We start from the raw sequence: 17,540 nt of genomic DNA on the forward strand, positions 1-17,540 counted from the left end.
GTTAGCTCAATCTGCGCTTTGTATTCATACATGCATGTAAGAAAAAACTTCTAAACTCCCGCAATAAACAAACGATTTAAATGACTTGTAAACGAACCTGTTTCATTAAGGCACTTTTTTTTTATTCGTATACGGTACATTCGCCGTTTACAAAATTTATTCTGCTGAATTTTACTTTGATATGTGGTACTATAGTTATTATTCCTGACATTCTTTTGTTGGCTTATAAAATTATTGATATGTACCCTTCTTTTTCTTTTCATGTAAACATTTTGCTTGATTGTCACTTAGTGTCTGAACATTAGGCCTACTGTGTAGGCATTAGCAAAAAGAAGGATTGTGATGTACATGTACATGCGAACGGTCTCCCCCTAAAGAAGAAATAGCCGTGACAAGGGTGCATTAGTTAATAAATGATTTTAGGATTTTATTGGCGCTCCCATTTGAAAATATGGCATGAGCCCCCCCCCCCCCCCCCCCCCATTGATTTTCGGAGGCCTAAGTGTCTGGAAAAAATAACCGGTCAACATTTCAGCACGCCTCCCTGAAAAAATTCTGGATCCACCGTGCTAGCCCCCCCCCCCCCCAAAAAAAATATTGGTTCTGGAACCGCGCCTGCTACTGTGTTATAGGTCCCATGCCTATATACAAGCTGTGTTTTCTTATGGATTCCTCTACAATTTTTACTTGGACATGTACATGTACACCCTTACATACTGATTTGTGAACACTGGAAATAAATGAACAGAACTGACTTCTATAACGAAACATTTGAACAGGTAAGTCCATGTTGCAGTATCCACTGACTACTCGATGTCCTTTCCTCTTTCCTTTCACTTTAACCTTGTGTCTGCTTTTAATTTATTTTGTTGTAGAATTTTAAGCTAACATTTGTAAGACAGGTTCGATTTTCACCGTCAGTTTTTTTATCACGTATAAAAAGTAAAAGTATCTTGCTAAGGCACTTTGAAAGCGGCGGGCCCGGCTCACCGTACGAGTGCCCGTATTATTATTACATAGTCTAGGGACGGGTAGCTGACTATGAGCAAGACTTGTGTGGAGCATGTTATGTTGGTATGGTCACGATGTGTCGTCTATTCCTAGTATAGTTTGTTTTTAAGACTGCGGGCGAGTGACTCTTGAGCTTTGTTTCCGAATACGATTGTTCACCAGTTTCTTTGCAGAGGATCAAATCATTGGTTTCACCGTGGAGGAGTTGCGAACAGTATGCGCTGCACCCGTCGTGAAACATAGGTACTGTTCGCAGAGTCCTCCGTTACGTAACTTTTTTGTTCAAAAGGTATAGTTATTGTAATGTGAATGGAAGCCTTTGCCCGTTCAACTTCTCTGAGCTTTTGTTCCAATATCGTGATACAAGAGCGAATGAGGCATATACCGGCTTTTATTAACCTGTGCTTGGGCGGTGTATGCCTGTTAACTCAGTGTCTGCATGTCGCCCAAAAGACCTATAAGACATAATGACGTCACGCTTTGTTTACATGTGCGCTTTGCTATGAGAGCCAAAGTTGAATCGGATGTAGGATATGAATCTGATGAAATTAATACTACAGCAACAAAATTAATTAGAATGTGTTATTTACGCTCCCTATCAATGCTGTTATTTTAGGGTGTCTTAAAAACACATATTGCACATATTGCGTCGATGGGAGCAGCTAAAAAAAACGTCATTTACGAGACATCTTTGGACGTGTTTGGACAATGTGTTTCTCCCTTTTTATCCCCCTGGCTGTAAGCCGGAGGGAGATATTGCGATAGGGATGTGTTGCACGGTACCATCTGGATACATGTGAACAACAGGGAACAAAAGATGGTACACGTCTCCAAAGAGCAATTTCTACAGGTGAATATGTCTGCACAAGGTTATCACGAATCAGTTATATGGATTTTACTCAAAAACTAGGAATTTCCAATTGAGGTGTGTTGATGTGTTGCAAATTGAAGTATTTTGTGTAGGCCTCAGGGATATTAAGTCAACATTTCTGCTCAGGAAATTCATTCTGGTTAAAAAAGGAGCATTTTGAAAGTATACTTTTAAACTCGAAAACTTTAGTACACGACAACAAAGAAATGACTCCACACGGAAACAAATTCCAGTATGTATTCCTTCTGTGTGTATTTCTTTAGGTAGGTATGTCTGTATGTATGCTTGCGTTTGTTTATGGTGTAAATCGAGGACACACACGTGCAACATCATCGGTGAATCGAGGACAGGAACCAAATCAAGGACCCCTCCGTTGGAAAACGTGTACAAAACCAATGAGAGCTGGCGGCGGGCGGCGGGCGGCGGGCGGCGAGCGAAGGATCAAACCACAATGCATGCACACGCGCGCATAATAGAAGTGGGGGACTTCCTTTGTTCTCGTGTACTAAATTTTTTTCAAACCCACCTTGGAATTTTTTTCCAACCCACCTTGGAAATTCCTAGTTTTTGAGTAAAATCCATATATCTATTTCGTGAAAAACTTGTGAGGTACCAAAACGGTACCCCGAATGTCGGTGGCCATTCCTTATGGGGTACCTCCCATTGTTCCGGTACCCCATATAGTTCAGTCGGAAAAGGGGGGTATCGTGCACCCTCGGAAATCAATTTCTAATCAACGAGTCTAGGTCAGAAAAAATGCGTAGAAAACGATTTGCTATGTTAAAAAAATTCAAAAAATGTCCCACGTATTGTTTTTATGCAAATTAGTGCCGCCATTACCGAAAAATCTATTTTTATTTATATCTCAGCCAATATTGCTGATAACTGAACGAACTAGGTGTCTCAACCCATGTTTTCAAGGTCAGAGATCACAATAAAACTATTCTGGAAGTGACCACATGTGTCTGTGGCATAGGATTATGCAAATTAGTGCCGCAAATACCGGAAAGTCATGTTTTTGGCATATCTCGGCCAATATAGCACATAACTACACCAGTAAGGTGTCTAAACCCATGTTTTGAGGGTCAAGTATCATTAGAGGATCATTTACGAAGTAACTATGTGTGTCTTTGGCATGAAAATATGTAAATTATAAGGTGTCGGTTTATCAGATATTTGTTTTTTAGCCAATATCTCGGCCAATATTTCACATAACTACACAAGTAAGGTGTCTAAACCCATGTTTTGAGGGTCAGGTATCATTAGAAGACCATTCACGAAGTAACTATGCGTGTCTTTGGCAGGTAAATATGTAAATTCAAAAGTGTCGATTTATCCGAAATTTGATTTTTAGCCAATATCTCGGCCAATATTGCAGCTAATGTTGACAGAAGGGTTTTTGATAAGCAATAATGATCAAAGTTTATTTTAAGCCATCAGTTTTAAATAAACTGTACTATTGGCTGAAATTGAATATAATATTGGCTAAAAATCAATTTTTTGATAAACCGGCAAATTAGAATTTACATATTTTCATGCCAAAGACACACATAGTTACTTCGTGAATGGTCTTCTAATGATACCTGACCCTCAAAACATGGGTTTAGACACCTTACTTGTGTAGTTATGTGAAATATTGGCCGAGATATTGGCTAAAAATCAAATATCTGATAAACCGACACTTAATATTTTACATATTTTCATGCCAAAGACACACATAGTTACTTCGTGAATGGTCTTCTAATGATACTTGACCATCAAAACATGGGTTTAGACACCTTACTGGTGTAGTTATGTGCTATGTTGGCCGAGATATGCCAAAAACATGATGTTCCGGTATTAGCGGCACTAATTTGCATATTCCTATGCCACAGACACATGTGGTGACTTCCAAAATAGTTTTATTGTGATCTCTGACCTTGAAAACATGGGTTTCGACACCTAGTTTGTTCAGTTATCTGCAATATTGGCTGATATATAATTAAAAATAGATTTTTCGGTAATGGCGGCACTAATTTGCATAAAAACAATACGTGGGACATTTTTTGCTGTTGTGATCAGAAAGAATTGTATTTGATTACATAATATTTGTACAGTGATGACTTCGAGTTTATTGAGGTCGCTATTCAAGTTTAACGGTCAAGCCTAAGCGCAGTTTGTTTTGGTGTTAAATGTGCGAAAAGTTGTTCGCGAACAATTTTCTGTTTTGGTAACGTAGTCAAGGGCGTCAATCGCTTGATGATAATTATGTCTGCGTCAAGTTATTTTTATTTACGGAGTAAATGTGTCAATTTTTTCCTCCACGTTAGGCAACCCTTCGCTGAATTCGCCTATAGTATAGACCTATACGTGTTTGAATGTTTGGCTTTTCCGCAAAGTTGTAGAAAAGCCTTTATTTTTGTCAAGATTTTTGCGGCCTTCACTTTGGGCCTTAATCTTGCTGGAGTGCAGCAGAGGATGCAAAAGGGCAATAGCAAGACTCCAAGTGGAGTGAATTGGATGCAGTTGAGTCCCGGTCCTGACAAGCAGCCTTGATATAGTGTAGTGTATTTGTCCTTGGGCAAGACACTTTATATCAATATTTGCTTCCCACCAACCCAGTAGCGAATAGGGAACCGTGCAGGCAGAGATGATCATTGTAATCGTTGATCATTTTCTGTTTACACTAAAATGTTTATATAGCTGTTTCATATATTCAGGGTTCGACTTTATCGGGGACCGGCAGGACTAAGTAGCCCGGCTGGCCAGTGATTATTATTGGGCTATGGCAAAGATGAAAAGACCTGCCAGAAGAAATTAATCATTCAATTCAGAAAGCAAACCTGCATCAATTTGTGTCTTATTTTATTATTTGTTTAATGTAAAAAAAATGCTCTGTTTATTTTAATCACTGACAAAAATGTATCAGGATACATGTTTTACATGTGTGTACAATCTTGTTTATAAGAGATACTAAAAAAACCAAGAGTCTGTTTCAGTAGCCCAACTGGAGAAATGCTAATGGCGAATTTCGTTTTGAAGAAAATCGTTTTGAAGATTTCGTTTTTACTGTACCTTATAGGCCTAAAGCCTCGACAATGAAAAAAATAATGAGATAAAGAAAAACAAAAAGTTATGTGGTGTTGACCAAGCATTCAGGGGTCGCGATTGGTTACCAACTCCCATATAGGGCTCTTCCTGGGTCTCGGATTCCCCGGCCCACCACACCTCCTTCCCTGTCCATCCATGTAACCCCGGAGGGCCAAGCACCGTTAAGGGAGGAAACGAGGCGACACCCTATGCCTTGCTGCCGAGACAGCAAAAGAGCCCCGTACCTATGAGTAGATGCATAACCTGGACTTCGCAGACAGTCCCAGCCGGTGACTTAACTGATTGAGCTAAGGTCGGTTGGTATTTGACGACGGGAAATTAAGACTCTTAAAGTAAATGACTGAGCGCGTGTATTGAAAACCAAAAAAATGCACCACGGTCCGTTTCGAACCCCGGACCCCGCGGTCTGTGGACGATGACTCGTACCACTATGCTATTGTACATACAGTCTTCGTACTCAGAGTCTTAATATATAGTTGGAAACACTTAAGAGGATTGTCAGCTCCAGTCTGCGCTTTGCCTTCATACATGCATGGCAAAAAAACATCTAAACTTCTAAACTCCGCAAGAAGGCGCTATCACGACCAACCAATATCGCCCACGGAATTGTCAGAACAACGTCTAGCGAATCCGCTGAAATCTCCCCCCCCCCCCAAATGGGGGAAACTAATGCGCATGCGACTTCTGCAGGCAATTACGGTCAATTTTCAGTGCTATACACATACTACAGATAACAATAGAGCTGCCCAGTGAAGTTGCACAGAGGTGCGCGCGCATTACACAACCAATACGAGTTTCCCTAGACGTTGTTAGTTCTGACAAGTCCGTGGGCGATATTGGTTAGTCGTGATATCACCCTTTCGCGGCGGCGGTTATCGCGGCCCCGGGTTATCAATCCCGGGACATACCGTTATTTCGGTTTACCGTTTTGCATTTCCTCAAAACAAAAACAGTAAACAAACCATTGACCGTTTTGTCGTTTTACAGTTTTGTAAAACGGTCAAACGGTATTAAGATAAATACGGTTTCTCTGTTTTATTAGTTTAATCAAATTCATTACAGCATAACGATCAATGATTTTTGTGTTACAGTTTTACACAAATAACTTTGAAAAACAGCAAAACGGTCAGTATTGAATACAGACTGTTTTTTTTTTATTTCAGAGTCATAGTGAGCAGTCCGTGGTGCATTTTGTGGTGCTGGGCAAGGGGGATGGAGGGGGACCATGCTTTACATGAAAAAGTGTTACCTCGGCATAATGCGTGGTGTGATTCCTGGCGTGACCCTGACCCCCTTCTCAGGCGATTCAGTTGGTGGGGCTTAAGAGTTGCAAGCAAAAATGGCGCTGGAAAACTTCAAGGGGACATTACTTTTTACAATGGATACAGGATGGTAATACGTTTGAAGAAGTTGCAGATATTTGAAGGAAATTGGAGTTCGGCGCGGCTTTTCAATAGCCAGTTCGAAAACTATGTCGTGAGAACGAAATGTGAGGAGGGTAATTTGGGTCCCAGGCAATGACTCGATCCCATGAGGACGCATTAACATTCATAGGTGCATTGCTTAATTGCCGAACCTAAATCAAAAAATGGTCGACAGGACTATTGACCGTTTTTCATTGTCATGTTCTTGTAAAACAACACTCTGAAATGAAGCAACTAACCATTTATCGCTTTCAACAATCAAGAAAAACAACAAAAAGGTCACTGTTTTTGTGACCTAATACCGTTTGACCGTTTTACAAAACTGTACAACGAAAAAACGGTCAACCGTGCGTTTACTGTTTTTGTTTTTGAGGAAATCCAAAACGGTAAAAGGAAATAACGGTATGTCCCGGGATTTAACATACATGGTGTAACTGCAACTTTTTTCCAAAAGTGGAAAACCTCTTTAATTTGAATGTAACAACTTTGCTTTGTGTGCATGGGCCGCGATCCCGGGTACCGGGGGGGGGGGGGTCTCCTAAATATTTTGGGCGGGGGACGCCAATGGCGATTCTCCTCCGATTATTTATCCCACTGATTACATAGATTTTTTTTTTACCGAAGTTACCGATGTATTCACAATATTATTTTCATCACGTAATATGTATTATTCTCATCATGTAAAATCCTATTAAAAATAATTACTTAGAAAAACGGAGAAACAGGATTGTCAACAATGGAAGCTTCCCGCATACTTCAACAAAGCAACACAATTATCACTTCAGACATTCCATTTGTTTTCTTTCAAGTTGTGGTGGTAAACACTGATGCGGACTCACCACCCCATCGTACCAGCGGCGCCAGGGTTAAGCTGGGGGTGCACCAATTTTTAAGGGGGGTGGGCACTGAGGGCAACGTATTGTTTGTGTGCAATTCAAGATTTCAAATGGGGGGGGGGGGAAGCACCCGGGGGCACGGACCTCCGCTGGGGGGCCCTTGCCCCTCCCCCCTCCCCCCCCCGTAGTTACGCTACTGCACGGCCCACGAAGGGGGGGGGGGTCTTGGGGCATGTCACTCCCGGAAAACTTCGAAATCTACGATGCTCAGTTTCTCTAGTCTAAAAATCAGACGTTCGCCTCTGCAGGAGAGCCACCACAGTAGAAACGTCTGATATTATATTCGTGAATTCCAACTTTATGCGACCCTGCGCGCCAGCCAATCGGTGCCGACTTTAGAAGTTGTGATGTCACTTAGAACAGAAATTCGGCCAAAGCTGTTGATTGGTCAAAAGCTGCCATGTTTATACAACATCGGGTTACCGAAGACACGATAGAAGCTTATATAGGCGCCTGCTGAATGTCAGAATCTGGAGGTCAAGATGCAGTGTTGTTAATTTGCATAATCTGCTCGCATATCATAGTCTATATGCTTTCTCCTGCATTATTAGGCAATTTGAGAATAAATTTAGGAAGTTTGAGCGAGTGGCGTAGTACAGGGGATGCATGGGGGGGGGGGGGGAGGGGCGCACGGGGAACATGCCCCGCCCCTCCCCCAGCGGATGTCCGTGCCCCCGGGTGTCCCCCCCCCATTTAAAATCTTGAATTGAACGAAAAATGTATCATTTTCCTTCAGTGCCCCCTCCCCACCTTTAAAAATTGTGCACTCTGAGGTTCCTCCCAGAAGTGTAACCCTAGTGACGGCACTGCTCAGTTTCCATTTATTATTTTTGGCCACATTTTACTAGCATCATTAGTCAGCGGCTGAACGGGGAGGGAGAGGGGGGGGGAGGGGGGTTACAACCCCCGACAGTGGCATGTCCAGAGGGGGAACCTAGCTAGCTTGCACCCCATGGCTGATTTTTGTGAAAGATATTTTTTTTCAACAACTATAGGGCCTATTTCCATAATGGTTAGAGGTTCTGACATGAACCAAAACAAAAAAGAAAATCCAAAACCATAATGCGCCGTGAAAATTGGCATATATTTTCCAGTATGATTTTTTTGATTTTACGGAGGCCAAGTACGTGTCAGGAGAAAAAACATAAATCGGCGCGGATGTGCGTGCATGTGCGGTTGCCCCCCCCCCCCCCCCATCAAAAGCTTGAAACGCCACTGACCCCGAACCCCCTAGATCCGCCAATTGCCTTACAAACTACTTTGTTGGTTGACATATTTTGTTTATGACTGTGACCGTCCCTATACTCGAGAGACTAGGAACGAGTTTAGGGAAAATATCGGCAACGACAATCCAGCACCTTTTTGCTTTTGTGTGCAGGTCATTTTTGTGAATGCACCCGACCTGAAGGTTAACCTTGACTGTATAACGATGCGAGCCCGTTCGTTCGTGCACGTACGAAGGCGCAGGTGTAGTCCATAGGTTACCACAGCTTGGGTGTGCCAATGTAACTCGTGGACATTTTCACCATTTTCAAATCTTGCATTTGCCGTTGCATTAGGCTGCCGTCGTTAAGGAGGGTTATTACATTCTAAAAAAGGTATGTAGGCCTACAGTGTTTCTGTACTGTGTGTATGTGAAAGCATGACAATTATGCGGGGAGTTCAACTATAACGTGTGTGTTGTATAATGTCTATTCGCACTTGTTATGCAGGGGTCTATCGCGATAGCACCGGGTCTTACTCAAAATTTCCGCCGTATAATTTTGGCTGATTTTGTTCTGTGACGCACTGCGTGCATGCTATCCGATGAACTGCCTCCATGTCTATTCCTTCCTGCATGATCGGATTTTTAAGTCAGAATTTTGTCATACTAGCAGAGCAGCTTCCTGATTTGATGACCTCGAGTTCATTGAAATTATACGTGCATTGCTATCCCGGATTCGTGTGCACGTGCTGACCAATCAGATCACGTGTGACGGGCGGGAAGGACGTGGCACATGACAACCAATGTAATCTCAGAGGATGAGACGCCGTCGATTGCCCGTGGAAGTCAGATTCTCAATGAGAGGTTGAAATTGCGAATTCGGAGGGTGAGGGAGTAGGTAGGCTTACACATGCAGTGACGGTTCTAGCCCCCCCCCCCCCAATTCCATAACCAAAATTTGCACTAGCCAAATTTAAGAATGTGACGTACATGTGAACGCGACGGTCTCCCCCTAAATAAATAGTCGTGAGAATGGTACATTTGTACACTTTTAGCTAAATACAGTATGCCTGTTTGTAGGATTTTATCAGCGCTCCCCATTGAAAATATGGCACGAGGCCCCCCCCCCCCCTATTGATTTTCGGAGGCCTAAGTGTCCGGAGAAAATAACTAGTCTACATTTCAGCACGCCTCCCGGAAAAAATCTGGATCCACCCTGCTAGCCCCCCCCCCCCCAAAAATATTGGCTCTAGAACCGCGCCTGTTAACACATGAAGGACAATTTGTCTTAACTTTATTTGATATAATATCAAGATGCAGTTCTTTATATACAAAATGTACTTTTGTGACACAGAAATGTCCATGAATTTAGATGAGAATTTATCTATGTCAAGAGCTGTAATCAGTCAAGTCAACCACAAGTCCGATATTAAGTAATGCGCCTATCAATTGTTCTTCCTATTTAAGGACACATTATCTATATATAAGAAAAGCATCAGGAATGTCGCGGGAAGGGGCATTATTTCAAATTTAGAGGGAAAGTGTGGGTTAAAATTACGACAGTTATACGAAAAAATTAAGATATCGGTGTTGCCATCTCACGCGTGATAAACAGTGAATGCACAACACTGTGTTGATTCGCGAGGCATCACCTGGAAAACGGGTAGGCCGTCGTATTTACTGTGAAAAAAGGTTGAAAATCTTGAAAACTAGGGGGAAAATACTTGAATTGCCTGAGGTTGGAGAAGTCATTTTGAAACGATAAAATGCCGTTTAAGAACTAAATAGATAGAGTGTACTTAACTACACTTTACCTGCGTCCTAACAGGGCACCCGTGTTGATCAAAGAAGCAACATGGCGGAACCTGAGCAGGAGCAACATTTTCATCATCACGGGAATGAGGAAGAGGAGTATGACTGGATGAACAGTAAGCTGTACCAGTGCAAGGTAGCCTACAAGGAGAAGTTCATTGCTGGGATGGAACTGGACAAGAAGTACCGACTCATGGACGTCGGGTGCTCCGAGGGGGAATTTATGACGGAGCTGTCTGCCAAGGTGCACTCGATAGTAGGTGGGTCAGATTGTTCTGATTAACGGAGCAGTGCAGTTGTTGTCAAGTGCATCACAAGTCCACCAACACGTACATTTTGTCCTTCCACAAGTTAGTCAAGCCACGAGTAACCGGGACTTGTGGTGGACATGTGATGGACTTGTGATGGACTGGTGATGGACATGACGTGTGATGGACTTGTGATTGACTCGACTGCCGAAGTGCTGGATCCAAGTCATCGCAAGTCCGTCATGACTCACGAGTTGATCACAAGGCATCCAGTTCCATATCAACTGAAAAGCTGTTCAACTGATCCGAAGATTTCATAAAGAGATCTGCGAATTATTTTAGTACAACCCTTCAACGCAGCACTCAATGCATATAAGCCACTTTCTTGGAAGTTTTCTTTGATTTGTGCATTTGCCCAAAATTTCGAGGAAAGGTAAGGGTGGATAAGGAGCGCGTGTTTGGAATGAGACTGGGGTTTCTTGCAAATTTATCTGTGATAATTATGTACAAATGTTGTTTCTGAATTTTCGTTTTTAGTATAGGCCCTAATTCTGTGATTTAATTGGCAGTGAGTTTGTTGCAACTTACGTTTTTTTCACAATGCTGTGTAGAGAAGTATATTTGACTAAGCACATTTTTATCAAACTTAAAAAAGTTTGAATGAAACTAGACTGCCTCAACTTAAAGGAAGATTACTATGTTGCATTTATCACTTTCATTACATTTATTACTATATACCGCGTACTGTTCTGGACAGGGGTTGACAATGACGCCGCAGCCATTGTGAAGGCGAGGCAGGCAAACACCGTCCCCAACGTCAGCTACGAGATAGCAGACTTCGGCGTGGATCTGGGTGATCACGGCAAGGAATGGCGGGAACAATTCGACGTTGTCATGAGCGGCTTCGTCCTGCATTTCGTTGACGACTACGGGAAATTCATCAGGAACGTGTGTGACTGTACCAAGCCTGGAGGCAAGTTGTACCTGACCTACTTCGGGGACAGCCGCGGCTGGACGGCCCAAGCTGGGGCGTTCTTACGGGGACACCCTAAGTGGGGCGAGTATGTCAAGGTGAGTATGTTTAAGCATCCAGTAGTAGGCCTAGACCTTGGTTTTTAGAGGACAATTGTGAGTCCATGAATTGGTGAAGTTTTGGACATCATGTAAAAAACCAATGATCTAAATAAATAATTATATACAACGAAAGGACATAAGGCGGTTCCAGATAGGTGTTTACTCGCGTGCGTATAATGCCGACTGTTGGAGTGGGAAGGCAAGATTGCGTGTCACTGTCAAATAAAACATTCTCACTGAAAATAAGACATTCTCACTGAAAATTATGAATAGATGGGCATTTTCGTCAAAAAGCCGGCTCTTGGCGTAAAAGCGAAGGGGAGAAAGCAAATTTGAGACGTCATGGCAAGTCTTCGCGCTGATGCGTAGTCGCAAAAGTTGAAACATTTTTACGTCCGCTTCCAACAAATTAAGTGCGAGTGGTATAAACTACATAAACATGTATAATGCAGTCGATCGAAGAAAAAACAATAGAATATCTAAACTAAGTAATATGATGCTTAAAAAACTACAAAGAGTGTCACTTTTATTTCATTTTCTTGATCGCTATTTAAGGCTTCGTACTGAAGAGATGAAGGTTGACCATTTTGAACACAGTGATCAATCCTTTTTCCAGGACGCAAAATCCAAGAATGTCGTTCTTGAATCGACCTTGGACGAAGTGAAGGAACTTTTTGCAGACAACGGCTTCACCGTCGTCAAGATAGAGGAACACGAACTGGCTACGGACGATTTCTCGGACGAGGATGCAGAAGGTAAAAGGTCATTTGTCATGCGTATTAGCAATTGCATCATATTTCTTGTACCTACCACCGGCCTCAACCGGTGAAGAAACTTGCTCAGAAATACAAAAAATTATGGGTGAAGACGTCACATTGGCTATAGAAAAAAAATAGAGACATGTTTGTCTTCAATTTCACTTCATTTTTTTCACCTAATGACCACCTCAAATTTCAGAAATTCTCATCTACGTACAACGATTTAGGAATATGCATCCGTAAGTTTCACTAGTCCACATGTGTTTGAGATTTTCGGAAGTGAGAGGTCAATTTTCATGACGATATTTCTCTGTCATGTTAGGCAATTTATCAGTTTCAAATTGATAAGCTACATGTAATAACTTGACAAAGGACTTTAGGGTGATTTTCTTAAGTCATTGAAAAAAAAAATTCGTGCAAATTCTAAAATTTTCACACGTTAGTTTTCCTATTCACGGGTGCCGGAGTCGTGCCGCCATTCATTTACCAGGGGGCGAACTTTCAGACTAGTATTACCGTCGACTTGGTCTTCTCATGAAGTGAAGCCTTTGCTCAAAATTGTCCAAAGAGGGCACTTTATGATCAGCCCGTGACATTGGTCCATGGGTAGGCCAACGGGTCGCTGTTGGGTTTGAGCCAAGTGACGTCATCAAATTCAAAATGGCTGCAATGGACTTTGCCCTTTAAGCAGGCCCGGAATATCCAATACGAACAATTTTAGGGCTTACGAAAATACTGCAATGTGCCCCCCCCCCAAAAAAACCCCCAAACAAACACATGACCAACACCCAAAACCCACACACACACACACCCACACACAAGACAAGTTTTGAGAGTCTCTCTCAGAATTTTCGATTTCACCAACTGACGCTGACTTAGCCGCATGAACATGTACGTATACATTTTACGTGTAAAGTTTGTCGTTCTTTTAGAGCTAATAGTTTGGCTTGCTTTGTATAGCTATTTAGCATCGACTTAAAATTGAGAGCCCGTAGAGCCTACGGACTAGTGTGTCTAGAGCCCATAGGAACCCTTAATCCGACACAGCTTTTGAAAGTATTCTAGCATAGCCTAAATTACACCATTACTATGTAAAGACTGTCATTGCATTCCAAGTTCCTATTGATCATTATCTTTCCTTCAAGAATTTATAGGGAATCCGAAATTTGATATAAATTTGTTAAACATGTACATGTATTTGATGTAAATTTGCCATATTTATTTATAGAGGATGGCATATTGACCATTTTAAAGTGTTGTTTGGGTATTCCAATGAATCATACGTGCTCTTTTCTAAGCTTAAGCGTAGGAGGATAGCTTAAAAAGAAAAGCCTCTTTGTCGAAATCTCGACAATGCTGGGATAACAAGAAAATATACAGTCCTTTGCATACGCCGACTTTACAATAATAGGCCTAAATTCTAAACAGGCAAAACGCCGTAAACCAACGGCTGTCTTTTCTTTTGTCAGGCTACATGGGAGTCTTATCCGCATTGAGTTCGATACCAGACAAGCACAGCTCAGAATGCATGGCAGACGTACGCAAGTTTTCCAAGGACTACTACGGTACGAATTCACCTTGGCAATATGTTCAGCTCGTCGCAAAAAAATAGAATAAACATTTGGCTATGAACTTCAACTTCTTTAAAGGTGACATCGTCCTGAAATCGCTGACATTTTCTTGGATTGGATAATTTTAGTCCTAAAAGCACAGTTTTGCTGATTTTTTGACAGCGCACCAAGTTTTAGGATAGCAATGAAAAAAATGCTTTAGTTTTAACCGAGTAGCTTAGGGGTTAATTATTCATGAAAAGCTTCAGTAAGGCCTTTCAAATGTCCAGTAAGGCCCTTTTAAAAGGTGTGTGTTCTTTCAGCAAAACCAAAACAATTCACACACATCCTTATGTGAATTGTTTTGGTTTTGCTAAAAGAACACTTACCTATTTTGAGATCCGTGGGCAGAACTTTAAAACGGTGGTTGTGTTTAAAATTCCGTAAACTGAAAAGTACACAGGTGATTTGAATGATTCTTGTACCAGAAGAAAGCTTATTAACTGGGCTTTCATATCCTAGCTTTTGAAAGTGCTACATGCAGAACTTCATTAAAACAAATGGTTTTCCTTTTTTTGACTCACCCTGTATATTTGGAGGTTTTTTTTTGGTGGTTTTAGGCGGATTAACCATGTGAAATCAAATCAGAAGAACGGGACCACAACTTGAAACATTTTATTTCATTAAAAATGAAAACACACATGTAACAGAAGAAACATATACTGTATTTTACATCCTCTTTGTAAAGTGACCAGCCTTTACAGACAATATGAAGGAAGTTTGTACAACTTGCAATAAAATATAAATAATTCACGTAGGCCTAATGAAGAACAACGGTTATTCATATTTGTTATTTTTTATTAACAGATGTTGAGACCATAATGTTTAGGATAATGGTGGCTGTTGTGTGCGTGTAATAAACACCGCAAAAACGTCCACACTCATTGGAGGATTCATAATTTTGAATCTGAACATCTTATAATGATTAATGACGTCCATTATATTATAGACCTTTGGGGGAATGTTGTTAGCTACATTTTGATACCCCGTTTGCTACCAAAGACTGTAAATCGCCCAACATTGGCAACTGTTTATGAAAAATGTTGCAGTTTGAAAAGTTGCAAATTTATAAATTTAGCACTTTTCACTTAAAGTGAAAATTGCTGCGTGACAATGTTTTACATTGCCCGAAATGAACGGCAGGGAATACCGATCGCACATTGCTTGTATATGCATGGGAGCACCAGGCGCAGATCCGGTGGGGGAACAAAAAAAAACAGCTCTGTCCAAAAAAAAAAACAACAATTCATAGAAATTCTTTAAAAATATGCGAACCCACCTCCCCTGCTCTGACGCCCCCCCCCCCAAAAAAAAACAAATACAAATAAAACTGGTATAGTTTACCACCAAAGACTGTAAATCGCCCAACATTGGCAACTGTTTATGAAAAAATGTTGCAGTTTGAAAAGTTGCAAATTTATAAATTTAGCAATTTTCACTTAAAATGAAAATTGCTGCGTGACAATGTTTTACATTGCCCGAAACGAACGGCAGGGAATACCGATCGCACATTGCTTGTATGCATGGGAGCACCAGGCGCAGATCCGGTGGGGGAACAAAAAAACCACAGCTCTGTCCAAAAAAACCCAAAAAACAATTCATAGAAATTCTTTAAAAATATGCGACCCCCCCCCTGCTCTGACCCCCCCCCCCCAAAAAAAAATTATAAAACTGGTATAATGTCCGCCTGTTCAAATACGGACAGAGGCAGCTTAGATAGGGGGTATTTGTGCACCATTCTGTAATCTATTGTTAATAATCGTCGAATTTGAACAGCGCCCCCTATTGAAATATGGAACCAGCCCCCCCAGACACCCCCCCCCCCCCCCCCCCCCACAGGTTTTTGATTTTACGGAGGCCAAGTGTCCGGAGGAAAAAACCTGTCTACATTTCAGATTATTTTGCTGATGAACCCCCCCCCCCCCCTGCAAAAATTCCTGGATCCGCCCTGAGCACGCGAATTGAATTACCCGCGCTTTGTTCGGGCACTGTGCAGTCGATAGGGGCCAATAAGTACGGGCATATGTGTTTGCGCTCAGCAATTCCTCCTCGCGTAATCTTTAAATCTGCAACTTTTCAAAGTGCATCATTTTTCATAAACCGATGTCAATCTCGGAATGCAAATTTATAAATTTAGCAATTTTCACTTAAAATGAAAATTGCTGCGTGACAATGTTTTACATTGCCCGAAACGAACGGCAGGGAATACCGATCGCACATTGCTTGTATGCATGGGAGCACCAGGCGCAGATCCGGTGGGGAACAAAAAAACCACAGCTCTGTCCAAAAAAACCCCAAAAACAATTCATAGAAATTCTTTAAAAATATGCGACCCCCCCCTGCTCTGACCCCCCCCCCCCAAATTATAAAACTGGTATAATGTCCGCCTGTTCAAATACGGACAGAGGCAGCTTAGATAGGGGGTATTTGTGCACCATTCTGTAATCTATTGTTAATAATCGTCGAATTTGAACAGCGCCCCCTATTGAAATATGGAACCAGCCCCCCCAGACACCCCCCCCCCCCCCCCCCCCACAGGTTTTTGATTTTACGGAGGCCAAGTGTCCGGAGGAAAAAACCTGTCTACATTTCAGATTATTTTGCTGATGAACCCCCCCCCCCCCCCTGCAAAAATTCCTGGATCCGCCCTGAGCACGCGAATTGAATTACCCGCGCTTTGTTCGGGCACTGTGCAGTCGATAGGGGCCAATAAGTACGGGCATATTAGTTTGCGCTCAGCAATTCCTCCTCGCGTAATCTTTAAATCTGCAACTTTTCAAAGTGCATCATTTTTCATAAACCGATGTCAATCTCGGACAATTTACAGTCTTCGGTATCAAACAGGGATAACACAATTCCCCAAAGGCCTATATAAATGACGTCATCATAAGACGATCAGATTAAACAATTATGACCCCTCCAATGAGTGTGGACTTTCTTTTTCTGCGGTGTTTATTTATTTGTCTCAATAAGAATTGAATTTACATTATTCTCCAGAGAACGGGTCTTTATTTTGTTTAAAGGTAACTGCCAAGTATAGGTCTTTGTGATGCACGATAATGCACAACTCACTGGACAATAATATGGACTATAAACAAACAAAAAACCACAAGATATTGCGTCATTGTTAACCCCCGCTTTCTCCTGCCTGCAGGGTGCAGACCAGTAAATCGGTCCGAAATTGCCTGCGCCGGCCAAATCACGATTTGCATGCCCTCAAAATCTTCGGTGTTTGAGCATGCTGTGGGCCATGAACTTGAGGATTTGTAAAAAATATGGGTGGAAACCGTGCACAGGACTGGGAGCTTACAGTTCTGTGTAATTTGGATGTAATTTGGACCCTAAAAGCGCTCTATTTTGCAATGGAGTGTAGGCATCGTTTTTCAAAATGGCGATGGGCTTCAGGACTATTTTCAGGGGTGATCATCTTCAGATGGAAATTTCTCCTAAAAGTCATCAGTTGACCCCCCGAAAATTGAAAAAAAAATGAAAGATGATGAAATAAGCTTTAATTTGATGTGTGTCTCGAACACCTTGGAGAG

At 41.8% G+C, this 17,540-nt stretch overlaps 1 protein-coding gene across 2 annotated transcripts; it reads left to right on the top strand.

Moving 5' to 3' along the window:
* The first annotated feature begins 618 nt into the window (after positions 1 to 618).
* LOC119741054 (phosphomethylethanolamine N-methyltransferase-like) lies at positions 619 to 14,333 on the top strand. Of its 2 annotated transcripts, none has more exons than XM_038216669.1 (5): positions 619 to 779; positions 10,325 to 10,568; positions 11,314 to 11,627; positions 12,247 to 12,385; positions 13,858 to 14,333. In XM_038216669.1, the coding sequence occupies exons 1-5, from the start codon at positions 741 to 743 to the stop codon at positions 13,998 to 14,000; spliced, it is 879 nt and encodes a 292-aa protein (XP_038072597.1). In that variant the 5' UTR covers positions 619 to 740; the 3' UTR covers positions 14,001 to 14,333. The 2 variants fall into 2 exon arrangements, with proteins under 2 accessions (XP_038072597.1, XP_038072598.1); XM_038216670.1 differs by lacking the exon at positions 619 to 779 and adding an exon at positions 8,621 to 8,889 and having other exon boundaries at positions 10,323 to 10,568.
* The last annotated feature ends 3,207 nt before the right edge of the window (positions 14,334 to 17,540 follow it).

The sequence above is a fragment of the Patiria miniata genome, unplaced genomic scaffold, assembly GCF_015706575.1.
Source record: "Patiria miniata isolate m_02_andy unplaced genomic scaffold, ASM1570657v1 HiC_scaffold_5, whole genome shotgun sequence".
NCBI lineage: Eukaryota > Metazoa > Echinodermata > Asteroidea > Valvatida > Asterinidae > Patiria > Patiria miniata.